Source organism: Panthera leo, chromosome C2, assembly GCF_018350215.1.
Source record: "Panthera leo isolate Ple1 chromosome C2, P.leo_Ple1_pat1.1, whole genome shotgun sequence".
Taxonomy (NCBI): domain Eukaryota; kingdom Metazoa; phylum Chordata; class Mammalia; order Carnivora; family Felidae; genus Panthera; species Panthera leo.
In genome coordinates this window covers 79,899,496-79,925,762 of record NC_056687.1, presented here as the reverse complement: position 1 = coordinate 79,925,762, position 26,267 = coordinate 79,899,496, and the positions used below count along the sequence as shown (strand labels likewise).

Sequence of the window (26,267 nt, the reverse complement as noted above, 5' to 3'; positions counted from 1 at the left end):
GAAGGTTATTTTGCTTCCAAGCTTCTTCTGGGGAACCTCACTCCAAGGCTCTGCCATTAATGCGACCCCACTACTCTCCCCGATCCACTTGTAGGCATCCCTCTGCTCAGAAGGCATCGTCTCTCTCAAAAATAAATAAACAGTAAAGAAAAAGAGCACATAAATAATCAGGGCATGATGCTATGGCAAAAGTCACGGAGGTGGACCACAAATGACTGAAGTCTGAGAAACACTGGATTGGCTGCCTGTGTCCACATTTCACTATAAATTCCCAGGACACAGCACTTGAGTGTCTCAACTCATTAGCAGCCCCAATTTACATAACTAATACTTTGTAATGGGCCACAGGCCCTTTGCAAGTGGGCTGCCCTTGGATCCAGTGTCCACCCTTTGACAAATTAGTGGTCAGGGAGGTAGGGTTGCACGATGTGGGATTTGGCTGCCCAAGTTCTGGCTCTTCAGCAGGGGCTGAGGATAAAGCAGTTTCTTTGGGAAAATTCTGTGGGCAGGTGCAGCCTGATGTGTTATTATGGACCTCTGGTTCAGCTGTAGCTCTGGGGGGCACAGCCACTGTCGGGGAGTTTCCAAGGTGGGCGTGTGGTTTCCGTCTCCCTGTAAACTCTCCTCGGGGTGGTGGTTGTGGGAACTGAATGGGATCTTTGGTACGAAGGTGCCTTGAAAACCACCGTCGGCACAAAAAGAAGTGATGGTAGGCAACTTTGCTCATGTCTCCTGCCTCTGTCCCTTCAGGAGTCGGTGACAGATTTGAGCTGGATGATCCTTACCATCTCATCCCTTCAAGATCCTTAGTGGTTCTTGATTCTAAGTTCCCTGCCTCTCCGGATTTATCCCCCAACCACCAACCTGGTCCCCAGAAACATTTCCTCTAAAGTTCCAACAGTAGAGAAAAGGACATCGTGAGCCCCCTGTCTTGCAAGTTACGTGTTTATAAAACTTGGCATTCACGGCATACTTGTTTTTGTAATAAAAATTCTGCATTCCCTTTGTCCTGGCTTATCCGTTTAGAGATGTTTGCTTTTTACTCATTATTGATTGTCAATTGGCTCCGGTTACTCTTTGATCTTCCATGTTGTTTGAACTTGAACGCAACCCACACTGTCTGCCCTCGGCCCGTGGTCTCTCTATTAAACAGTAATGACACATAAACAAACTCGGAGGCCCTCGGGGAGCAGAGGGGCCCTGGGCCAGCCTCCCTCGGGCCTGTGAATTCTCATTTCTGAAGCTGTCTGTTTTGTAAGTTCTTTTGCCAAGTTTCTATGGGAGCAGAGGGATCATTTTCTCCCTTTTCAAAGAGCAGGGTGAGCTGAGGCCTCGAGCTGGCAAGTCCTCTAAAGTCATTTTCAAAGGAAACCTGAACCAAAAGGCCATGTGGCTGGCAGAGGGTGGTGTCACTTTGTGAGGCTCTCTCTGGGGCTTTGGGTGGTCAGCCCCCACACGCTTCTCAACACGTGCCCAGGGCCTGCCGTAAGACCCTGCCAGAGGCCGCTTCCATCCAACCCCTGGCCTGAGGGCCCGGGGAGGGGCTCCACTCCACAGCCCCGCCCCACGGCCACCCAGGACCTGGAAGGGGGCAAGGGCGGCCTTTCTCCTCTGGGCCAGGGGCCAGGACCGCACTTGTCCTCACTGTTCTTAGACCTCATCCATCGAACTTGATCCTTGGGGTTTTTTGAGGTGAAATAAAACTAGGTGCCAAAGCAAGCCAGGGTGAACTTATGTCTGAATCATGGAATCATAAATGATCTAGTTAATCTAATCCTCTCACGGACAGGTTGGGAAAGGGAGCCAGAGGGGAAATGGTTGTCCCAGGTCACGCAGGAGGAAATGGGGGCCTTCCACCAGAGTTCTCTGGACAAAGAGCCCTTCTCCAGGGTAGGAGGTTTACATGGCCGGAAGCCGTTCACAAACCTTCTGAGTCTGTAGATACCTGTCAATCACCCAGCAGGTACCAGAAAGACTCTAAAGGCACCAAGGCTGAGAAATGTATGATGGGGTCAGACCTGCCTTCATACTTCCCCTGGATCCCAGCAAAGAGAAATTGCTTATGAAGCCAGGAGGCAAGATGAGCCTTCACAGGATGGGCAAATTCTCTAAGACACAGGGAAAGCAGGGACGCCCGTACCTTTGTGTCAGCAGGGCTAGAATTGAAGTCATTAGAACTCGGCCTAGAGGGCTGAGTGAAGAAACACAAGAGAACCAGCCAGAAAGAGAGGTGAGAGACCCATCTCACCTCCCCTGCCTGAGCTCCTCACGGCCCGGGTCTGGAGCCTGCGGTCCTCAGTCCATCCTGGTCTGGGGGCCAACAGCGGCTCCGGGCCCAGCTTCCAGGAACCAGCCCCAGCCTCGGCCCCTCTGAGGGCCCCCACAGCCAGCAGCCACTCCTGTCCTTGAGCATCTCCCACTAGGTTACGAGCTGAGGACACCAGACCCATTTGAGTCCTGAGTCCTGATTCCAACACAAGGAAAGACCTCCGGAACGGAGCCAACTTGACTTTTCAACGTTTTATTCTTGTATTTGTACAGCTATATTTTACAACGCGGTAATGCAGTTTAGACACAGCCAAACCCTGTCTCCGGAGTAGTTCTAACACAAGCATGACGCAGAATGTGATGAGACAAACATTCCCAAAGAGAGCTTAGTTAGCGACGACTTCAAGTCCCTGTGTCTGCCTACACTTCAGAAGGGATGGCGTGCTCGTCCATCACTGAAAACTTCCATGAAAAAAGGCACCGTAGGACACGTTGTACAGGTATATACAAACCGAGAACTAGAACAAAACTACACATTTTTCCTTCGGTAGCTTTTTTTGTTCTTTTTGTTGTTTTTTTTTTTTTAATACACACTTTGTAAATTGTAAACCTTCACTTGCAAAAAAATACAAATACACTGAGGCATTTTAGACAAAATATTTTCTTACTTATACAGATGCAATACTTAAAATATTCTCTTAAGTGCTCTTTCTCAATAAAGATTCTCAGATCCGTGTCTGCCTGCAGATACAAAATCGAGCCTTTAACACAGTTTTATATTTTTAATATATCTTTTTTAGGTTTATATATATTTATTTTATATATATATATATATTTATATATTTACAACTCTGCCATATATTCCTTCACCTTTGGTTAAAAAAATTAAAGCCCTCTCTTTGATAACATACCGAAGTCTCTTCTTTTAAAAGAATGCACATTTACATACAAAAGAAACATCTGTTCCCACAAAACATATACATTCCTCATTTTGCAGACCAAGTCAAGTCAGAACTTTTGCATACCCCCCCGCTCTGATATATAAAATGATTTCGCCTTTTGCTGACGTGGTTTGCCTTACACATAGGAGAAGAAGCAATATTATTTTCTTAATGTTTTATGGCAGTAGGGGAAGGGGAGCTGCCTTGGCTCCCGGTCCCCCCGCCCCTCCCCCCCCACCCCACCCCAGCTATGATTTGCACTAGTGGATGAAAGAGGCACTACATCATGGGATGAACATCGTAAAGTGTTACAGTATCCTTTGGGTAGATTTCTGAGAAGGGACTCGAATGGAAAGCATCAACACTCCATGCTTCAGCAGGCCTTGGGGAGCTCCGGGGGCAGGTCAGTGGCGGACACACGGTACTGCACCTTGGTGTTGGTGATGGCACCGTGCTTCTGGCGCAAGTGAAGACGCAGCTGGCTTTTGTGACGGAAATGCAGGTTACACTTCTCGCACTGAAGGAAAACCGGAGGCAGACTGTTAGCTGTCATCAACCCAGGGAACGTGTCATTGCTCAGAGACCCAGAGAAGGAGGGTCTCCCTCTGAGAGATCTGGGTAGCTCATCCCCCTCCAAGGCCAGGTGGAGAATTCTGGCTCCAGCTAAGGGACACATAAGCTTTGTGCAAATGGCCCTTCCCTGTCTTCTAACGTGTTCCGGTGCCGCGCGCGCTTTTCCCCACCCAAGCACATCGTTTCTTCCGTGTGCCTTGGTTTTCCTTTCTGTAAAGGACTGAGGCAGTGCACTCTGAAGGTCACTGTTACCTCGACATCTGTGCATCTAAACTGCTAGCACATATTTATTGTATTCTTCCTGTGTACCAGCACCATCCCGACCCTTGAGTGGATCTGGTAACTGAGCACAACAGCCCCAGGAACACAGCTACGTCCAGGCTCATTTTGCAGATGAGGAACCAGAGGCACCGAGAGGATGAACTAATTTGCCCAAGAACAAAATGCAAGTAAGAAGATTCTCACTCTGGGACTGATAAACAGTGGGTGAAAATAACCACATGTTGCCGGCTCACATTTGTGACACGGGTTAAGCACTCATTGGTTCGTTCTTGTGCCCAGCTCTACCTACAGTGACGCCACAAAGCCACCAAAGTCAGCATCACCTATCGGAGTAGTTTCTACACTTGTAAGCCGTGGGACTCTCTTTTCAAATTAAATAGAAACTCAAAAGGCAAAAGGGACGGCAGGATTCAAGAACCTCAGTGTTGTAAGGGGATGGTTTGGAAACTGCTCATCTACAGCATCCTTCTCAGGAAAAAAATTGTGGTCCACAGCGAGGGTCTGGGCTTGCCTATGGCCCCAAAAAGGTTGGTGTCAAAGTCAGAATAAGAACCAGACACCCCAGCTGCCCAGCCAGTATCTCCCCCGTCAGTGGCAGAGACTGGCAAAATGATTTCTAACTGGTGAAGAGCCAGATGGTAAATACATCGTGATGAAAAGACTGCCCCTGTAGTAGGAAAGTACCCAAGGACAGTACGTAAACAAAGGAGCATGGCCGTGTCCCAGTAACACTTTCTTTATGGACGTTGAAAATTAAATTTTATATAATTTGCACGGGCCACAAAATATTATTTCTTAATTTTTTAGCCATTTGAAAATATTAAAACCATTTTTAGCTCACGAAATGTTCAGTAATAAGCCCGCAAGCCATGGTTGGCTGAAACCTTGCTCCAGAACACTATGATTCCAGTGGCCCATTCACGGCATCGTGTTGTGTAGCTGGCCACCTGCTCTTTCTTAAAGTGGCCTTTTCTCTTTTTTTTTCCTTCTGTCACCACATTTTTTTTTTTGTTTGTTTGTTTATTTGTTTCTTTTGAGAGAGGGACAGCGCAAACAGAGGAGGGGCAGAGAGAGAGAGAGAGAGAGAGAGGGAATCCCCAGCAGGCTCTGCACTGTCAGCACAGAGCCTGAAGCGGGGCTCAAACCCACAAACCGTGAGTGAGATCATGACCTGAGCCGAAATCAAGAGTCGGATGCTTAACCGACTGAGCCACCCAGGGGCCCCATCACCACACTTTTCTGATTCTCTTCTCACTCCTATAGCTGTTCTTTCTCAAACACCTTAGGTCCTCTTAGGTAGACAGGTAGCCAGCCCAACATAGACGCAAATTGTAAGAAGCCAGTTAGTGTGGAATGAATGAATGACTCCAAAATCAATAGATCTCTAGTCTGGACCTCTGTCCTAAGGCCCAGATCACCTAGCCCATTACCCTCACTTTAAAGACGAGCAAACTGAGACATAGCCAATGTCAAGCAGGGTGTCTTTGACAGTTAGGCCCAAACCAGGTCTCGTGACCTTTAGTTCAGTGGTCATCCCACCGTGTGCCTGAGATTGACACTAACAGCTCTGCTGGCTGCACCTCTACCCTCAATCCCTCCCAGGCAAGCCCACGGGGGTGACAAGAGGCTCACATACATGGTAAGGTTTCTCTCCCGTGTGGATTCGCAAGTGGCTCTTCAGAGTCTGAAGGTGCCGGAAACGGGTGCCACAGATTTCACAGGGATAGGGCTTCTCTCCAGTGTGGATGAGCACGTGGGCACGGAGGTGGGCCACCTGAACGGAAGGGCAAAGCATGAAAGGCTCCGCTGGGGCGGGCCGCGGCCCCCGCCCCCGGGAGCCCCTCGTCAGCACGCGGAGGCGGAGGGGTCCTTTCCCCATGGCCCTGCTCACTTGTACGAATCTGGCTCCACAGGTTTCGCATTTGTAGGGCTTCTCTCCAGAGTGGATTCGAGTATGGGTTTTCAGGTTGGCTGGCCGGTTGAACTGGGCTCCACAGATGTTACAGCGATAGGGTTTCTCACCTATTACCGAAAGGAAGGGGATAAAGAAAGCCATATTGGACAGAGGTCCCCGCAGTCCCGGGTCCCTGGATCTCAAAGCAAACTGCCCTTCCGGGGGCCACCCTCAGCGTTATCTCACTTGGAAGATGTCTGAGAGAGGATCCAGGGGCCTGCTTCCTGGCCACCACCCCCAACACGTGCACACGCACCGGCACAGGCTGCGGGCGGCCAGAGTCAAGAAGCAGGCGGGGACAGAGCAGAAACAACACAGGCGGTGGGAGAGGGAGGGAGGGAGGGGGTTCCTCCCGGGAGGCCTTGAAACCCGCCATGTCATGAGGATTATCTAACTGCCGACTTAGAAGAGTCACTCTCCTCCTCTGGACCTCAGTTTCCCTCTCTGGAACCTGAGGGGTGAATTTAGACGATGTAGGAAGGCTCTTCTAGCTCTCGCCTTGGCTAAGACTGATACAGGAACCAAACCATTCGCCAGGAAGATACAATCAGACTGCTATAGTTTGTCTTTTGGAGAAGACATGCTTTTCTGCTTATGGCAACTACAGCTGGACTCCATGTGCGAGAGGGCCGGGGCCTGAGTCAGAGTAGATGCTCAGGTGGAGGAAGCCGACAGAAGGGCTGAGCCTTCCTTCATGGGAAGTTGCTGGGATGACGGACACATTTAAAGTACCAAGGGAGAATCAACTCTGGACGACAATCAGGTCACTGGAAGCTACGTGGTAAAGGAATGGAAGTCGATCAGGAACAAGCCCTTGGAGGAAATCATGAGGCTTTTTAAGTTTTTTCCCGGCTTTACAAAAGCCAAACCTCCTTTGCCTCTCTCAGCCTTAGTTTCTTCGCTTGTACATTGGGTTAACTTTTCTGACTCCAGCGAAGGGAGAGACACAGGACAGAGCTTCTCAGAGAAAAAACAAACAATACAGGGAGTGGAATGAGTCACCAAGCAAAGACGTGACAGGTCCAGGCCCACATTCGGGTCAGGACGGGGCCTGTTCCCTGCCTCAGCCCGCCGGGGACCAGGGCCCCACTCTGCTTTCTCTACAGTTCTCTCCCCATCCTGGTCCCAGTAACCCTGACCAGCCGAGGTGGGGTTGGGGGGGCGCGGGGCAGGGCCATACCCGTATGCACAGTCTTGTGGCTGGCGAGGTTGCCCTTGTAGCGGAAAGAGGCCTGGCAGCGGTCACACTTGTAGGGTTTGTCGCTGTGGGTCTGCAGCGTGTGTCTCTTGAGCGAGGCCTCCTCAGAGAAGCGGCAGTCACACTCGTTACAGAAGAAGGCCCCATTCTCTGTTGGGAGGCGGGGACGGGGACACCAAAGTCACAATGAGGAAGGGAGGCAGGGCTCCGAGGTCACTTCTTCCCTCTGCGGCTGCACTCAAATTGATCCCCAACCTCCATCCACCCGACGCTCCCGAGAACCCACAGCCAGGGGTCTGTGGCGTTTTCTTTTTCTTAGCATTTAGAGTCCCAGTCATGGAGGACAAAGGAGACAGATTTGAGTATTAAGGTACAGGAGGGAAACAAACCAACGGGTATCTACACGGCCTGTGCCAGCTTCAGGAAAGCTCAGCGGGCTCTTCCTGTCTAGAGAGCTCTGACAACTGACTTTTCTTATCACTGCATAGTTTTCTTGACATTCATACACAGGAGTCCTCGAGCAAAACCCTTCACCTCTCTGAGCCTGTCTGTGTCTCCATCTCCAAAGTCAGGAGAGCAACCCCCCTTGGCCTATCTCACAGGAGCATACTGTATCACGCAAAGCATTCTAGGAATGTAAGATATAAAATCCAATGACACTTGGAGGTCATTAAATGAGGAAGTAATGGTGAATAGGGTCACCCTGTATCTCTCTCTGGATTTCATGTCCCCCAAACACTTCTGTGAGATTGGGAGAGCCAACAAGGATGGGAAGTAGAAACAGCGGCCTAGAGAGAAGGGACAGGATGCAGAGAAAAGGCAAGTGGCCAGGGGGACAGATGGGGACAGTCCCTGCTCTCCCAGCTATACATCCATGACCCTGTGCCAAATCCCTCAGTGTGAGGGACTGATTTCTTTTCCTTTTGTGCTAACGTTTTGAAAATGACGTGTCATGGCAGGCGGTTCACCCCCGAGTAGGTATTACTGGGCTATCCTACTCCAGCCAGAGCTTGAGGGAAGAGATGGGCTTTTATCTGATAAAAACTGGGGATGCCAATCACAAAGTATCCAACACTTCGATTTAATAATTCAGTTCCACTAATCTAATTCCGCTAACATTAGTCGAGTTGCCTACTCCATGCTAGAAATTCTCTGGGATCTGTGGGAGACGCAGGAATGATTACGGTCGGCTGCTTGTCCTTACAGAATGCACGGCCCACCAGGGGGGAACTAACACAGGTCAGGCCGTTGGGTCCCCAGCAGCCGAGAAAGCTCTGGGAGCTATAGCCAGCCCCACAGGTTACCTTAGCTGGAATGCAGCTGAAAAGGCTATTTGGTCATTCTCTCCTAGCCCAGATGAACTCAAACACCCTATCCATCGCTCCGGTCTGCCTGGTTCAAGAGGCCAAGAGTGGGGTGATGGACTGGTGATTGTCAAGTGCCAGTGACCTTCCAATCGGGGACTTCTCCCAGTCGGTAACAACAGCATACGTGAAATGGAAACGCGAACCCCACGGGCAGAGGCAGGGGCCTTCCTTCTTCCCGGCAAGGGAAGGGAAGGAGGGAAGGGGACTCACCACAGCTGGAATCCGAGTACTCAGACTGGGTCTCTCCCATCTCCTCGGGGAATGTGGGGCCGGCGGTGTGGAGGCACATCTCTGCGTGCTGCGGGGACTGAGAGCCGCAGGATGTGCACTTGGGGGGATGCAAGTAGAGAGGCGAGTGGCTCTCGCTGCTGCTGCGGGGGGAGCCGGTCAGGGACCTGTGAGCAGGAGGAAAGAGAGCCTCAGCAGCTGGGCAGCGTAAAGCACCCCACTTGGCCTGGACGCTGCCCCCTCCCTTCCTGTGCTCAGGTGAGCCCAGAGCTGGGCTGCCTCTCTCTGGATGCAGGGCTACGAGAGTTATCCTCAAGCCTACCTCTAAACAACGTACGCCCTGAGATCCCTGACAGGGTCACAGTGGGCCAACACCCCGACCCAGGCCAGTCCCAGTCTGCAGGCTAGCTCAGTCCAAAGCGGGGGCAAGATCGCCCTGCCCTGCCAAGACCATAGAAGCTGCCCTGGGGATTCATGAAATGCTCTTCTGCTGCCGAGGGGATTTTCCCACTCTTGCTATGACAAAATAGATCAAAGCTTAATATGCTTCCTTACTTAGGCGAATTCAATCAGTGGGTGCTTACTGCACACCTCTAACATACTCAGTATTCAGGCAAGAAAAGAACACAGCCCCGCCTCCATCAGAAGAAGTGACCGCGTGGGAAGCCCTGACCCCAGGCCCGGACTGCCTGGGAAAGCACCTGTTGACGATGTTATTGAGCCGGCTGGCCTGTGGGATGGTGGAGTCCTCCCCGCTGGCGCTAAGCTTGGTTGGGGACTGGAGGTCAAGGCTCTCGGGCTCCATGGGCGGCTGGCAGGCCGGCGGGGCGGTGTAGGCTCGAGGGGAAAGGCGGCCCAGCTCCGCCTGCTCGGGCCCCTCTGGTTTGGCATTCTGGTTGAGGCTGTTGAGCACAATGAACTTGTACTTCTTCCAGTTGCAGGCTTTGGGGTCGGTGGGGCTCTTGGCCGGTGGCGAACCGGAGGTCTGGAGAATGCAGGCGTTCTTGCTGCTGCAGGACTCCGTGGGCGAGTTGGGCTGGCAGTCAGACTTCTGCGGGCTCTGTGGACTCACCAGACCCTTCCGGTTCAGGGGTGCACTGGGGGGCTCGAAATGCAGGGCGATCTCATCCTCGGAGGAGGGCCTCTCTTCCTCCTTGCCGGCCTTGTCACAGGGGAAGTATGGGGCATTCCGGGCCGAGGGGGCGGCCGGCTTGGGGCCCTCGGCCACGCCGTAGTGCATGTCACTGCGTGCCTCCTCTGGGGCGGCCTCCTTGGGTGAGTAGATGCTGCTGTGGCACACGCTGGGGGGCATCTCCATGGCCGGCCGGCTGTACTCGCCAGGTATGGGCCTGGCACTATCACAGGGGAGGGCCCGCTCCTTGGGGAAGGGGTTGGCCACGGGCATCCGGGCATCGCGCAGCTCCTCATCGGAGAAGAGGAAGCTGCTGACTGGGAGGTGGCTGTACACGGGGTAAGAGGCTGGCGGGGTGGACAGGCCGCTGTACAGGCTGGGGGCAAACGCCCTGCTCTCACACCCAGGGGCGTTCCTCAGCGGCAGGTTATTCTCCATCACCTCACGACCCCGATAGGCCATGATGTCTTGGGGCATCAGCATCCGGCTATTCAGAAACTCGTCACGGGGAGGCTTGATGGCAGGAACCATCTCGGCTTCACTGCAGGAGAAAACAGAGAGGGGACATGGGCCTCCAAATCAGAGCCGTTGAACAGAGGGCTTTCCCAGTGACCCCGGCATCTGTAACCACATTTGTGCTTGGGCAGCTTAGACGTAAGGGATGTGGCTCTGGAGGGGGGAAGGACTTCAGTTACAAGGCCTTTATGCTAGGAACCCAGCAATCTAGCCTGCAGCGGGGGCGACGAGACCCACAGAAGGGCAGCGAGTTAGCCACACAGTCTGTGCCTGCTTAGACGTGACATCTCATGTCTAGTCACACCAGTATACATGCGTGTGCATCTGTAAGTCCTCAGATATCCTAGAAGGGAAAGCAGCTTTGCCAGCCCTTATCTCGTCTCACCCAGGCAAAATCCTGCAAAGGGAGAAAGGTATTATCGTGCCCATTTTACACACACAGAAACCGAGGCTCAGGGAGGGAAGGATTCATGCAATCCTGGTGCCACGTGTTCTGAGGGTCCGGGAAAAACTGGTGCCCTGTTGAAGACAGGCCTCAGCCTCTGTGCTGGCTAGAGTCCTGGGCAAGTTGACTTTGGAGGACGGGTGGCGGATGCCCGTCCTGGAGGCCGTGGCTCTGAAGCGGCCAGACCTGCTTTCCAATTCTGCTGTGCCACTCAGCAGCTCCATGAGCTGGAGCGAGTTATTTAACCACTCGGAGCACGAGGCCTGACCCAGTGAAAGCACTGGCAAAGGACAGCAATGATGCTCCTGCGACCATGATTACCCACAGGAGACAATGAGCTCTCACTGCCCGTACTTGAAGGGACATTATGTGGGCGAAAAATAGGCCAGCTCAACATGCTCATAGTTAACAGAGCTAGAACCAATGAGCAAAGGTTAAGGGAGCCACATTCCGGCTCGCCATAAAGCGGAGCTTTCTAACCGGCCAGGGGAGACCGTGTGGCTCTGAGAACACTGGGTTCCTGGCTCCTGGAGGTGTTCAAACAGAGGCTAGCAACCCTTCTGTGCGATAAGGGGTGCAATCACCCTAGAACAGCTGAATCAAATGCTTCTAAAAAAGTCAAGCCCTGAGTCTCTGCTCCACTTAGCCAAGCCCTTCACTTGATTGGCTCTCAGGTTCCTCACCTTTAAAGGACGGTCATGTCTGACCGGCCCTCAGGTAGGGGATTAGACCCAGTGAACTCAGGGTGATTCAGTAAATGGTCCTCTCCAGTAGGAGCCCGGCAACGGCAAGGTAAAAGGTGAGTAAAGCAGCCCACGGTCTGGTAGGGGAACTAAGGCGCCTATGTAAATCATTGTGACGGAAGTCTAAAGGAGAACTCAACTACATATGCAAATAGTTAAAACAGAAAGAAGGTCTGAAGGACAGGCCAAAGGCTTAGGAACACAGAGGAAGAGCTGGGGGAGGAAGAGTAGCCATTATAAAAACATCCGTGGGTGAGGGCTGGCATCCAAGCTAAGCCTGACAGGACGGGCGGGAGGAGAGGACACGTCAAACGAATAGAAGAAAGCAGGAGGGAAAGCACAGGGCTTCTCTGGAGAGCACCACCTGCCTGGAGCCCAAGAATTAAGAAGGCGGAAGTGTGCCAAAAATTGTGGAAATGTAGGTTGTGCATATCACAGAGGATCCTGTATGCAAGCGTTACCAAGGCTCTCTGAAGGCCTCCAACCCCGCGCCAGCTCACCTGGCCTTGATAAACTTCCGGCAAGTGTCCACAACGTGCTCCATCTGCAGGTACATAGCCGTAGCCATCACGGCCATGATGTTGCCCTCCCGCAGATTGAGCCGAGACGTGTACATGAAGTCCAGGAGGATGCAGAACCCCTCGGGGTTGATCTCAGGATCCAGGTTGATCACGCTAAGGTTACATTTCAACTGGTCTGTGAAGATGCTATAGAACAGGCCGCTATAAAACAAACAAACGTCTCACTATCACAGACAGAATTTGCCATCAGTTACAGTCAGTGTCAGGGCTCCGCTCTCTCCCCTGGGCCTTGCTCCAGAATTTCTGTGGCAATTAATAATAACTGCCATTTATGGAGAGCTAACTAAATGCCAGGCAGTCATTAAGCACTTTACATACATTATCCTGTGTTCCTCACAACCTTGCAAGGTAGATATTATCATTCTCCCCTTTACGAATGGGGGGACAAAGATCAGAAGTTAAATGATTTTCTCAAAGTCACAGAAGCTATTTTCCTTATGGTCTTAAATGCATGGATCATCAGAGTGAAATTCGGCGCTCATTTGCCGTTACCATTTTTAGTCTCTAGCTTTGAGATAAACATTTCTCTTCCTATGATCCTTATTTTTAAAATGCCATTGTATGTTTTTAGAAAGAAGTTGCGTGTCGATGAGAAATAAATAAAATGATGCCTACGTGTACAGTCTACTGATCTGCTAAACGTCTATAGACTTCCGTAAGGTCAATAGTCCTCGAAGACACAAGTGAAACTTCGGGCCATGACTCCGGCTACCATGCTGTCTGATGGAGGAAAGAGTACTCAATCACAAGTCAGGATTCTGGGCTGTCGTCTGGATTCTGCTCTTTCTTAATGGGTTGCTGGAAGCAAGCCAGACTTTTACCAGGAAGTAGCTGTGCAACCTTGGGTGAGATACTTAACTTCTCTGCACCCTGCTTTCCTTATCTGCAAACCAGGAGCCACGGTGTCTACCCGACAGGGTTGCGGCAAGGACGAAAACATAAAGGGTACATAGAATGATGCCTGGCACACAGTAAGCACTTGGTGAGTATTTTCTATTACTTTTATTTCTCTATAAATCTCTGGTTTTGCCACTGTTAAAAAATAGGTGCTTGGGACGCCTGCATGGCTCAGTCGGTTAAGCGTCTGCCTTCGGCTCAGGGCATGACCTCACAGTTCGTGGGTTCGAGCCCCGCGTCGGGCTCTCTGCTGTCAGCGCAGAGCCCGCTTCAGATCCTCTGTCTCCTTCTCTCTGCCCCCCCTCTCAAAAATTAAACATTAAAAATAACAACAACAACAAAAACCAAAAACAGGTGTTTGCTGTAGATGTTGAGTGAGCTCTCGGCTAGCAATAGAGATCCCTGACTTTATATCGGCTCACCTATCTGCGTCTTTGTTTCACTGTCTATAAAATGGAGGTAACGCCTCCATACCACAGAAGGCCACTGCAAAGATCCAGGGAGAAGATGTAATATAGAATCGCTCTGGGGGGCCACTGGGTGGCTTGGTCAGTTAAGCGTCTGACTCTTGATTTTGGCTCAGGTCATGATTTCACAGTTTGTGAGTTCAAGCCCTATGTCGGGCTCTGTGCTGACAGTGTGGATGGAAACTGCCTGGGATTCTCTATCTCCTTCTCTCTCGGGCCCTCCTCTCTCTCTCTCTCTCTCTCTCTCTCTCAAAATAAATAAATAAACTTAAAAAACATAGTTCTGTGTACGTGAAATACTTGGCAAATATGAAGAATCGGCCGGCTCACTCTTCCTAACTTACACATATACACCCTGAAACACCCACGGAAATACAGCCACAGGATTAAACACACGTAGTTACAGAATAAAAGGGCAAAAGATATCAAATTCACTTGCTTACAATATTGTCAACCCCCCTCTGACTTCTTCTAACTGGAGTTATTCTCCATGTTATTGTCCAAACACATCCTTTCTTGGGATAGTATACGATTTCTTCTCCCTCTATTCCCACAGAACAGAAACTCTTTCTTCCCCAGAAGCGCGTGCATTCATTCGCTCCCTGGGAACCTACTCTGCCAGGCCACGGGCTGAGGTCTGGAGACAAGTGCCATGTAATTCCGAACACAGCCAAAGGCCCGCCTGTTCTGCCTCGCTGCCCGCCCACCCTGTCGGCTCCCCTTTATACATCCGTCTTTCCCCTCCAGACCCCTCACCTGCAGGCCATGAGGACTGTCTTATGGGCTCTGAACTGCTCGCGGCTCACCACGATGACAACATCGGTCAAGATGTCACGGCTCCGCAGGCGGTTAAGGTTGAGAAGAACGTCGCTGGCATGGCGAGTGAACTGGATACAGCTGTCAGCCGGCGAGGCCATTTTGTCTTCACCTGGAAAGCAAAGGGTCAGACTCTTGTTGGTTCCCCAGCACCCGACTCCTGTTTGCCAGGAGTGTGAGAACAGGAGCCTCGGCCTGCTAACATGTGGGATGTAAGCCGAGGTCCCTCGGGTTTGGTCTTTGACCAATTTGTGGCCCATCTCTGGGCATCTGTAAGATGAGAAAAATCATGTTTATCTAACAAGTGGGACTAGAAAAAAGCCTTTCGGGGAAAGCGGACGTGAATGAATATCTGTGGAGCGCTCTTCCCACATACCAAATACTCGGCCGGGCACTGAGAGGCAGTAAGTGTGTGACAGGGGAGAGAAACCACACTTGGAAGGTTAGCAAGCCAGCTTTACCTTTTGCTAGCTGTGTGACATGGGACAGACTGTTTATTGTTTCTGGGCTTTGGTTTCCCCAAACGGGGGGAAGTAATACCTATGTGTTTGTAAAATTTAGAGATATGTGCCTGGGCTATAGTAGGTTCTCAAAAATCACAGCTATTCTTGTCCGAATCTCATTTCCTTATCCCAGCCACCATCTGTTCTCTCCTCTTTTAGGCTTTAGAATTGTCTGAATGTACTTCAAGCACCCAGCGTGCTGCTGGAGCATAGTAGGTGGCTACATTGGATCCGAACCAAGAAATGAGAGAGGGTGTGAATGATCACACGACGGTGAAGACAGTCTAACACGGGGGTGAGTGGGTGAGGCCTGGGAACGATGCAGAAGGGAACTGGCTATTCTTTATCTCATCTAATGAAAAGTGGCCAAGTTCACAGCAACACATGCATTGGCAAATTTCAAAAGAAACAGTTTGTCCACAAAGTTTTAAAGCATATAATTAGATTTACTTACCCAATGCCTTGATTCACAGTCCAAAATGTTGCTTAAAATCTGCAGGGAAGAGAAAAAAGCAAAGAGAAATTGATTTCATGAATGTTAGATTGTCCACTACAGTCTTATTTTAGGACACACGTATTTGGTTCTACTTTGATAGCTGCAGCCTGCCAGCTGGAGCGGTTTTACCACAAGCCAGCAAACATTTTTCCAGGTCTGCGCTTGCGGAAACAAAGGCACCCAAAGCTATGCAATAATAACGTTTTTATCCTGACTACCGGGAACGCAATTGCACACATTAAATACACGTACATATACACACACCGTTCCTGTCTCAAAGTAAAAAATGTATACCAACCAAAGCCCGCCCCCCCGCCCGAGTTTATGGGAAAGAAAAATACAAGAAAAGTGGTTCTTTCAATATCAATGAGAATGATCCTTCAGGGGGGCCTTAAAGATGTGGACAGTTTTCAAAACCTGCTAAAATATTATCTTTCAAGTCTTAAAACGATTTCTCAACGTCTACTGGGTCAATATCGTTTATCCCCATTTCGCTGCTGACAAAACTGAGGCCCAGGAGTTCAAGTGGTTTGCTTAGGACAAAAAAGGTATTAAGAAACACTTAATAACCACAGGATCTGCAGAATACACCCCGAGATGGCTTTAGCTATGCTTTCCTTGAGAATCTTTGTCTTTTTCAAAGTTTCTTCTTCTTTCCCTCCTGGGTCTGAGACCATAGTACTACAAACTTCCAAGCTTGTGCTCCCTCTGCTGGTGAAAGATTTAATTGTGTGCTTTGACTGAGAACTGGCCAGGGAGGACTCATGGAATATGTACCCGCTCCAAACTGGTTTCTCTGAAACAAAATAATTTTAAAGCACAGGTGTAGGACTCTTATTTATGATCACATGTGGGCTGCAAAATAAAACAGTATCTGAATCCTTTTCAGCTCCCCCCCCCCCCCCTTTCAAAATCATAGCCCTTTAGAGCTATTTTCCAGGTAAAGGGGCCTGAGGCCAGGGAGGTCATGTTGGGCCACGTAGATGGTTAGTGGCCCGGCCCTAGGTCTTCTGGCTCAAGTTCCTGTCCCTTTTCCAAATCAGCCTACGTGCTGTAGAACATGCAAGACAGCACCCTAATGTGGGTGAATCTCATTCTTAAGTTCCTTCCCCCACACAAACACTTTGCCCCCATTCCAGGCTGCTGAATCTTACCAAATGAGCACTCTAAAATGAGAGGTTTCCTTGAGTCTGTAACCAAACACTCTGACATTTCTCTGTGGTCCCAAGTGCCAGTCACTCAATCCCATCGGCTTCAAGGTTAGTGTGTGCATGTGAGTGAGTGAGGATAAGGGAAGGGAGTGGGGGAAGGGAGAGGAAAAGAAGGAGAGGAAAGAACCTATTTCCTCCTCTCCCCATCCTAACTCAAGACGGGCAAAGAGAAATACACTGAACTGTCCTAACCAAAGTTCAATGATTGTCTCTGTTGAAAAAGAACACTGGAGACACGTGAGAGGTTCATTTACAAACTGTCTTCTCTTCCCCCCGTGCAAAACATCCCTGAACACTTCTGGAATATCTAAGGCTCTCCTTTAGCCAGCTTCAACCACCAGCTCGCTTGTGGATTTCCACTCACAGATTTTTGGAACCACAGGAAGCCCAGATCTGCCATTTCACCTTGACAAGTGGCAATGACTCACTCCATATGCAGATCGAAGCAAACAAACAACACGTTCCCACCTCCTGCCCCCTGCGGGTGGGGTGGGGGTGGGGGTGGGTCTGTCAGCCAGGCCCTGGGGCTGGGCACTTTTCATCCTAAACCTCTGCCTGGCTTGGTCAAAAACAAACGCACACACACTGAGGCTCACATCCTTATTAAGCCCACCTCTTCTTCAGCTGGGTCTATCTTAGGGGGCCTCACAGCTAGTGAGTGCGTGTTACGGTGGATGTGGGAAGCCATGCCTCCCTCTATTTGCCACAAGTGTGGAAGGACCCCTAGCAGCTGCTTTGTTTCCTACAGACCACTCAGGCCTTCCCCATCCATCGTATGTGATCTTTATAACAGCCCTGATTTACTGGGGAGGCCACCGACGCTTCATGGGATAAGCCTTGCCCAAGACTGAAAGCTAATCTCCAGCAAAGTCCTGGACAAACTCTGTCTTACTAAGCTTCAGCCGGAATCCCATGGACGCCACACACAATACTCATTACACAGAAACAACCGCCAAAAGAACAGGGCTGTCAAAGGGAAACTGACAACTGCAAGGGCCCAGACGTGGGCTCCCCCCACCCCTACCCCGCCCCAGCCGCAGGAACCACGAAGTGAGACCTAAATATTGTCTTTCCACCCACACACTTTCTCTCCTCTGCCTTTTCCCTCGGGATTTTCAATTCGGCACCTTGAGGAGAAGGCAGATCTTTTAGAGGAGCTGGAGAAGAAAAACGAGGGACCCTCTCCCTGTACAAAAGGCAGAGAGGGAAGAGAAGGCAGCCGAAGGAGAAGGCAGAGAGACAAGAGAGGAGGGCAGAAAAGAACGAGAGCCAGGTTAAGAGAGAGAGAGTGAGCCAACACGAAAGCCCCCATCCACCCTTTCCCTGTCTCTCCCGCTCGGCGGGCACTGCGCTTCCTCTCACAGGGTCACACGGGCACAAACCGGAGCCCTGCGCGCCACAGCAAGCCCGGGCAGATGCGCCCACCCCGACCTTACCGTACCTGCCCGCCAGGGACCGCCCACCCCCGGGCGTTCTGTGGGCGCCGCGGCCCATCTGCCTCGAAGCCCCCGCAGGCGCGTCGGAGGCCCCGTGGTGAGATCGTGGCAACCTTTAATTTGGTTACATTCAAATAAAACGTTTCGTACACTTCGGTAGCTAACATTGTGTGTGCCTTTTTTTTTTTTTTCCTGTTACGCCGTCAAGGCAGTGGGCAGTGAGGGGAATGGCACAGCCCTCTCATTCCCGGAACGTAGTTGATCTCAGCTCAGCGGATTTCACAGAACACTCTCTGCCTATCGCCGGCTCCAACGAGAAGTAACTTTCCAGGAAGCTGCCGGCCCCCGACGGCCGCCAGGATCGCTGCCTGCGGCGCGAGGGCCGCCGGGGATTCACCCGGGGAGGGGGGGCCGCCCAGGGAGGCTCGCGGGGAATAGGCACACTTTCCCCTAAATCCCTAGCCGGCGCCCGATCCAGGATTCTGAGTTCACGCGGTCCAACCCTTCCCCCACAAAAATTTTATACATGGGGAAAGTCGCACAAGTGAGTAGCAGAGCCGGTCCAGAACCCAGGAATTCGGGTCCAATCCGAAACTCATTTCAGGACTTAGAATTGCCTAATTCTGGTGTTTGTTTGCCTGGTGCGTCATTTATTTATTTATTTCTCTCTCTCTCTCTTTTTTTTTTCCCTTTCTCTCTTTTTGCTTGCTCCACCCCCCCCCCCTCCCCTTAAGGGGCTGGTTATAGGCCAGGCGTCAAAGTAGAAAGATGGGAGTCCCTAGGACTGAGGGTCTCCAGCCAGTGCGCACCAGCCTACCTGGAGCAAAACCAAACCGAAAGCCCCTTCCGCCTACGTTGGCAAGTAGGGGAACCCTACTCAGCTCGGTTTCCGCCCAAAGTCTTTAGAATAGGAGCTGCCAGGCCAAACCTGGCTAGGTTTCGGGATTTCGGAATCCGATTTCTCCGAAACACGTAGAGACGCGGTTAGGATTGCGCAGGGACCGGGGCGCTGACCCCAGCGCGCGCATGGGCGCGCTCCTGGATTGCCTAGCTTTCTCATGGCCTTCCTCGGAATTATAACCCCTGGGCGCCCTCTCCTAAGTGGTCCTAGTAGTGGGCTCCGAGAGTAATTTTCCGGGGCGAGGGGCATGAAAGACGTAGCCCCTGAGGCCATAGTCCTCTCCTAAAACCCGCGGGTGGTCTCTCACTGCGTCGCGCATCCCATCAGCGGCGGAGGCGGGGTCTGGGCGGTAGGTAAAGACTGGGCCTCGTCCGCCTCATAAAATCTTACTTGGAGGCTTTCTCATCCCTTCGCCCGGTGGAATAAAGGTGAAAGCGAAGGTTGAAATTTAATATGGAGTGGGGTGAGTATCTAGGAAGGGAAGTTAAAATTAAGTACATGCACTTATTGGAAATTAGGAGTCCCGTGGTTCCGGGAGCTAAAACCTAATCATGTTTTACCGCTGCTTGACACTAGAGAGAGCCCTCCATCAAGGCTAGAAACCGACAATATCCATGTAGCCCCGCCTCTCCTTCCCATTGACCTACTTTAGACACAGGCTCCAGATTTGGAGAATGCCTTTCACATCCCCACCCCACCCCCACCTTTCTCTATCCCGGCCGGCCTTTGGATTATTGGTAATCTAATAACACCAATAACTCTCTGAGAAATCCAAAGGAGAATCTGGAAGTGCAATGCACTGTTTGGGGCGGGGGGGGGGGGGGGGGACGAGGAATTTTAATTAAAGCTGGAGCTGCCGTAGTGAAACCAGCATCAGGGCTCTTGCCCAAGCGCTCCCTTTCCGCGCAGCTTCTCAGCTAACTGGCTGCTCCAGTTTAGCCACAGTGGTCCAGCGATAGGGGGTGGGGTTAAACCGCGCGCTCGTTTTCGTTTTAAGGGAGAAACACTGTTCGCTCTCTTGACTGGGGGGCGGGAGAGTGGAGTAGACAATAAATGAAAGCGAATTTGATAACGCGGTAGCCTCGGCAGGCGCTTTGGATGACCGAGGTGTTCGGGGACATTATGTCCTGACTTTATTTCTATCACGTTTCCTGCCAACAGCGCTCTTTGAAGCCTGCAAGCTTCTAGGAAATGCAATAAAATAGAGGGATGTGTTTTATCATCAAGATCTGAAGAGGAGCTGCAGAAGGGACGCTCGCCATGCGCCCAGCTCGCGACAGCCTTCCAGAAAGAGCCGGCAGACAATGCCAACAAACTACGTCCCTAAGCAGAGATATCTCGGTCATCCAGGCTGGACTGGGCTCTGCCTTTGCAAAAAGGCTGCCGGGGGAGGGGAGCGCGGCATGATGTCCCCAAGCAAACAATGCCTTTAAAAATCCGATCTGGACAGAAGTCAGCCAAGGTCTTTATTCACCTTAATGAAGATGGAAGGCACTAACTGTCCTTGGAAAGCGATGAGTCAAACTTGACCGCTCTTCAAACACATCCCCAGATTCGTTTCCAACCCGAACAGAGGCGCGTTTCTCCGACGCGGCCTCCGACAGTTCCCGCAGTGGGAGATGCTGAACTCGATTTCCTAGGACCAGGGAGGTGGAGACGGCAGCACCTCCCGCGGGTGTGCGTCGCCGGCGGCCGTCGCTAGGGGTCGCCGGCACCCGTACGCGCGCTTTGCCATCTTAAGTTTTCAGCTCCAAGAAAATAAAACTTTGCTTAAGAAGAAACTATTGTGGCCAAAATTCTACAGGGATTACCCCCTGCTTGTCCATATGACCCCCCTGCCATCTTCCTCACCCCCCTCCATAACTGATTTCTGGTCAAGTCACTAAGCAGCGTGGAAGGAAGGGGAAGACAGTTATTTCAGTATCCAAATGCGAGCCTGGGGAGAAGCGAGGTACATCTCTGCAAGTCTAGGGACTGGGACCTAATCACCCGCTAACACAAGCACCCTCCTCAAGATCTGAGACCGCCACCCTCATCAGTACATTAGGCTGTCCGTACCTGTCACTGAAAATCTTATGCCATACTTTCTGAAACTCCTCCAAGGCACCTGGGTAACTGTTTCCATCTACGCTGACCTGAGACATTAAAACCATGGATCTCACTGCTGCTGCTTTCTCTTAGGTACTCCAAAGGAGCAGAGATAAACTCGTCTTTGACTTTATTTAAGTCACTGACCTGGAATTCAGAAAGTAAAAAATCTGTCCCAGTTAGGGTACTAACTCACCGGTAACAGACCACCCTCATGAGGCCTGTTTCCTCAGTTGTCAAGAGCTTTATGTCCTAGAGTCCCCAAGGCTTCCCGCCACCCCCCACACTTCACCCAGGGAGAAGCCACGGAGACAGAGAGATAGTGTATTCAATACGGGTTATCTTAAGGTTCTCTTAGTGGAGGCTGATGCCCCTCGCTGGGGGACCGTGGACAGGACAAGCATCTGGAGGATTCCTAATCTCCATCCATCTTACCAAAACTTTGGAGGCCGGATGTCATCCTCACTGAATGGTTTCCTCCTCTGTCAGTCCTAGTACCTGATGGGGATACTTGGGAGACCCGAAGGTGACAGGGGCTGCCCGCCGCCCCAGACGGGGAACTCGGCTACGATCTACCACTAGGTGGCAGACTCAGTACGTTCGAAAATTACCGCGCCTCCGCAGCCTTCCACAACCGACTGTCCCCGGCTTTTCTTTTCTTTTTTTTTTTCTTTCTTTCTTTCCTTTCCTTTCTTTCTTTTATGATCTGTTAGGGGGAGGAGGTTGCCTCTGTAAGCAACTCTGCAAAACGTTTAATTTACTGGATGTAATTCCGTTCTTCCCGATGCGCACTCCTCTAGCAGCCACAACACGGTATCTGGAGCTGCGTTCACAAATTATACGGTGATTTTTTTCCAGCCGGAAGGGCTGAATATATTAGAAGGGAGGAAAGGGAGCGCTTGTCTTCAAAAAGCAGAGTGGAACTCGAAGGTATTAGCAGAGTTTCTTGCCAAATACTGGTCGACCCGGGAATCAACTCCTGATCCCCACGGAGAAAAGGGGCCCTGGAGGCCAAGGACAGGGCTCCACCCAGGCTTACAGCTCTCGGCCAAAGACCCTACCGAATTATGGTCTTTTGGTGGGGCTGCTGGTCACAGGCTGGGAGGCTGGGAGGCTGGGAGGACTGGGAAGAGCCATTCCTGGCTTCCAGTGAGTGGGAAGAAGAGAAAAGGGCCAGCTTCACCACAACACGGCACCCTCGGCCGGATCACTGCGGCGGCATTCCCACTTGTTGCGCAGTGCAGGAAACCGGCACGCGCCACACTATTTCAACTCCCAGAGAGCTCCAAACCCTGCTAGACTGGCTTACCATTGCCCCCATGCCGTCCACAAACCTGCGTCCCCAGCCCAGCCCCCATATACACCACCACCATCACCGCCAGCAAAACTGCAGGACTTCCAATCACTGGTTTGTTTTTACACCAACACATTCCTCCTTCTGTCAGTGTCAGACTGGCAACAGAATTCAGGTGCTCTGAGAAGTCAAGTCCAAGGGGGAAGGAGGCTACCTCCGTCTGGAGAACTCACCTAAAAGCCAACTAGGCGACCCTCCGCGGGCGCGCGTACACACACACACACACACACACACACACACACACACTCGGAACTTCTTTGCCTGTTATGACACTATCCTAGCTGGAAAGCAACTCTTTTCCTCCCCATTTGAGAGATCTACTACAAAGTCCTTTTTGTTTTTAAAGGTAGTTTTATCTCCTTTTTCTAAAGAAAAAAATCCTCATAAGGTCATTTCACAATGTTTTTCAAATATTTGACTTTCGCAAATAGAGTTTCACCCACCGAGGGGTGGCGCTGCCGCACCACCACCTCCGAATCTCTAAGTTTTTCACAATAAAGTGGGTTGTGAGTGTGGCTACCGGGCAGGGGAGAGAGGGAAGGAAGGATTTTGACATCTAGTCCTGGCTACCCTTTTACTCAACCAATAACTGGAACTCTTCAGGGCTCAGCAAACGACAGCTTAAGAGTTTTGAGTCCCATTCCTGTCCACCAAACCCAGAATAAATTGGAGAGTCTTTTCAAGAAAGCATGGGGTAAAACCCTTCAGAACAGCACAGACGAAAAGGCCAATTGGAGAATTCCCTCTTCTGGCTTCCTTCTCCTTCAAGCTGCCCCGTTTACCAACAGCTTCTGGCCTTATTGTCACTATCAACAGACCCTTAAAACCAGCCAGTGCTTGGGCCTGCAGTATTGGAGAGTCTTCCAAATAGGATATTGGAAACTTCTATTTATAAGTGGGGGGAGGGGGAAATATTTCCCATCTACAGGTTTCTATTTCAGCCTGAGGACTCAACTGCAGCCATGTAGCAAGGGAATGCCCATCTTCTGGCACACTCTTTCCATTTCCTCCTCCCCTCTGAGACAATATCCTTTCTCCTTAAAAAGAAAAAAAAAGGTATATATTTTAAAGCAAGAATGTGATTTCACCTCATTCCTTTGAGCTCATGTTTGCTACCTCCAGGAATAGCGTGTGGACTAGGGCCAGATGAACTTCAACTTGGGCTGCAGATTTACGAGGTTCTGTTCCAGAGCCAAAGGCTCTTGGTAGTAAATAGTGAGCAAAATAGATACCTGTCTCCTGACAGATCTTGCCGGCCCCCCTCTTATTTTTTAAAGTTATTTATTAAAACCACACACACCTTGCAAAGAAAAAGGGAAACTGACAGTCTCTGTAGAGGAAGCCAGTGGCATCGCTCAGAGCCACAAACTGTATTTCTAAACAGCCCTTTCCCTGGTTCCCTCTGTCCTGCCCCACTTTTTTTTTTTTTTTTTTTTTTGACAGAAAAAAAAATGCATGTATTGACACTTAGAAAAAGTAAAGAGTGACAAGATTTTCCTCCTGGAAACTATAACCTGAATGGAAAAAAAAATCCATTAAAAAATTAAATTAGTTTCCTGTAGCTGGTGGTGGTGGTGATGGGGATGTCCAGCTTTCTGTGATCATCTGTGAGGGACCCAGTAACAGCTCTGGACTTTCGGTATCCTGTTTGGGGTTTTTCTCCCTGTTCAGCAGTCTGGACCCTCACCACCAAGTCTTAACCATTGCAAAAAGGGGCACCCTATAGAAAGGTCTTTTCTTCTCTTTTTCTTTCTTTCTTTCTTTCTTTCTTTCTTTCTTTCTTTCTTTCTTTTTAAAATCTATTGGGTTGTGTTTTTGTTTTCCATGGGAGAGTTTTAAAACTCATTATTGTAACACTAGTTCCATTTTTCGCCAGAGTTCCAATAACACAGCATCATAAAGGCAACGCAATCCACAGTTCTCAAGACACTGACCACGGTCACTACATCCCGCAGCGGGGTGGCCCCTAGCTCCCGCTGCCCAAGAGCCCAGCGGATTTCCGAGGCTCCAACTCCCCACCCGCTCCCGCCCCGGGCCGCCGCCGCCGCCGCCTTCCCCCATTCCTACTCCCTCCAGGAGAGCCACAGGTTGCAAATCCAACCAACCTCGCAATCCGTTTTTGCAAAATCACTCACAAAGATCTCCCTTTCGCGCCCGCGCCCCCTTCTCCCGCGCCAGGCCCCCCACCCAGAGCCACAGAGTGCCCTTCTCTCCTCCCGGGTCTTGCACGTAGGAACGCGGGCTGGGGCTGTTTGTTTTTCCCCTCGCCCAGTGCAAGGACCTCGAGAATCTGAAGCCTGATGTCGGCTACTCTCCGGCTGGCAGTTGTCTTTTTACAAAGCTCGCACGATGGGAAAAAATAAGACAAAATTTAGGAGAGGCGGGGAACAGCCATTGGGAGCTAACACCGAGTCACGCAGCGCCCAAAACACAAACACCGCGACCGCCAGAAATCCCGCCACCTTCCCGCTCGTCTGGGCCGTCCGGTGAAGGTTCCCGCAGTCCCCGCACGCTAAACGGCACCGCAGGTGCAAACGCGCACCCCTTTGCCACCCACCCCCCAAATCCCTGTCCCGCCACCAGCCGCTCTCCTCGGGATGGGGAGAGGGAGTGAGCGGGGTTCCTGACTCCCTCGACTGCAACATGAAAGAATAATTTTCAAAGTATTCAACATCCCCGCCCCCAGGCAAGCTAAACCTCCCCCAAAACACAGGGTAAGGGGACACCAAAACACTCGGATCTCGTTAGGAAGATCGCGGCTCTAAAAGGAAATAGTAGAAACGATACTTCAACTGGGTTTATGGGGAGGTGGGGGGAGAGAAAAACAAAACCCGAGGAGTTCGCTTGCATTTTTCCTCCCAAATCTCGGCTCGGAGGCAGGGAATCTAGAGGAGCGAGGCCGATGGAAGGGAGCCAGCGGGGCGAGCGAGCGGGCAGCCTCCCTCCCCGTCTCCCGGAGTCACCCAGAAGGACGGGAGCGGAGAAGGAAGGAGAGGCGAGGGAGAGGAGGAGGGAGGGAGGGAAGGGGAGGCAGGAGCGAGGGAGCGAGGAAGGCAGTTTGCAAGCTAGAGAAGAGGGAAAAAACACAGCCGCCCGAATCCAGCGAGATCACAAGCCGTACGCAAGCAGCAGCAGAAAGAGCGAGAGCGCGAGCGCGCGTCCTCTCCGTCGTCTGGGGCCAGACAGCCCCCAGACTTGCCCGGAGCACCCCCCCAAAACACTGTCTCGTCCTCTCGGCTCCGGCCGCCCCCTAATTCCCCTCCTTCCTCTCCTCCACCTCCTTTTCCAAAACCAAAACAACACCAGGGAGGGTGGCAAAAGCCTCCCCAAACCGGCCGATTCACTCAAAGACAACAAGAATAAAATAATAAATATATAAAAATCTATATCCTAGAGTGGGAGAGACGTGGGACTAATCTTCGGCATTTATTTTAACACCTGACAGCTAGAATAAATAAATATATACATTTATATCAATAGATACACATAGGAAACTTGGAGCCAAAGCATTTGGCAAGAGCGGAAAAAAAAAGAATTAAAAGGTAAAATAATGATCATGAGCAGCGGCGGCGGCAGCGGCACCAGCGGCACCAGCGGCGGCGGCGGCAGCAGCAGCAGCGGCAGCAGCAACAGCAATAATCACCTGGTGTCCGGCCTTTCCTAGAAACTTCTTGCATCACCACTTCTAAGAACCCCAGTTCTAAGAATCAACAGAGCTCAATTCTCGGAATTTGAGCTGCGGACTTTACCACTGCTACGTGGCAGGGGAGGACTCGGTGTCAGCTCTCCGGGACTTTTGCCTCTCCTGGCCCATGGAAAGCCCTCAAAGCCACAGTATTTTTCCAGTTCCAGGAAGATTTCGAATTCTTC

General features: G+C 51.1%; 1 protein-coding gene across 2 annotated transcripts; it reads right to left on the bottom strand.

The window, feature by feature from the left end:
• Nucleotides 1-1,259: 1,259 nt before the first annotated feature.
• Nucleotides 1,260-26,241, bottom strand: BCL6 (BCL6 transcription repressor). 2 transcript variants are annotated; one of them, XM_042903826.1, is made up of 10 exons: nucleotides 26,041-26,241; nucleotides 15,366-15,404; nucleotides 14,349-14,520; nucleotides 12,148-12,369; nucleotides 9,513-10,484; nucleotides 8,794-8,978; nucleotides 7,199-7,366; nucleotides 5,956-6,086; nucleotides 5,701-5,838; nucleotides 1,260-3,726 (listed from the first exon to the last, which is right to left on the bottom strand). In XM_042903826.1, the coding sequence occupies exons 3-10, from the start codon at nucleotides 14,507-14,509 to the stop codon at nucleotides 3,583-3,585; spliced, it is 2,121 nt and encodes a 706-aa protein (XP_042759760.1). In that variant the 5' UTR covers nucleotides 14,510-14,520; nucleotides 15,366-15,404; nucleotides 26,041-26,241; the 3' UTR covers nucleotides 1,260-3,582. The 2 variants fall into 2 exon arrangements, with proteins under 2 accessions (XP_042759760.1, XP_042759761.1); XM_042903827.1 differs by lacking the exon at nucleotides 26,041-26,241 and adding an exon at nucleotides 16,562-25,995.
• Between the last annotated feature and the right edge of the window lie 26 nt (nucleotides 26,242-26,267).

What these genes read in the sequence shown, in the direction of transcription:
- BCL6 (XM_042903826.1), bottom strand. Translation starts at nt 14,509, where the DNA reads ATGGCCTCGCCGGCTGACAGCTGTATCCAGTTCACTCGCCATGCCAGC. An exon ending in CTCAATAACATCGTCAACAG is followed by an intron (nt 8,979 to 9,512) that starts GTGCTTTCCCAG and finishes TCCTGCTCACAG; the next exon opens with GTCCCTGACCGGCTCCCCCC. An exon ending in CCACAAGACTGTGCATACGG is followed by an intron (nt 6,087 to 7,198) that starts GTATGGCCCTGC and finishes TTTCGGTAATAG; the next exon opens with GTGAGAAACCCTATCGCTGT.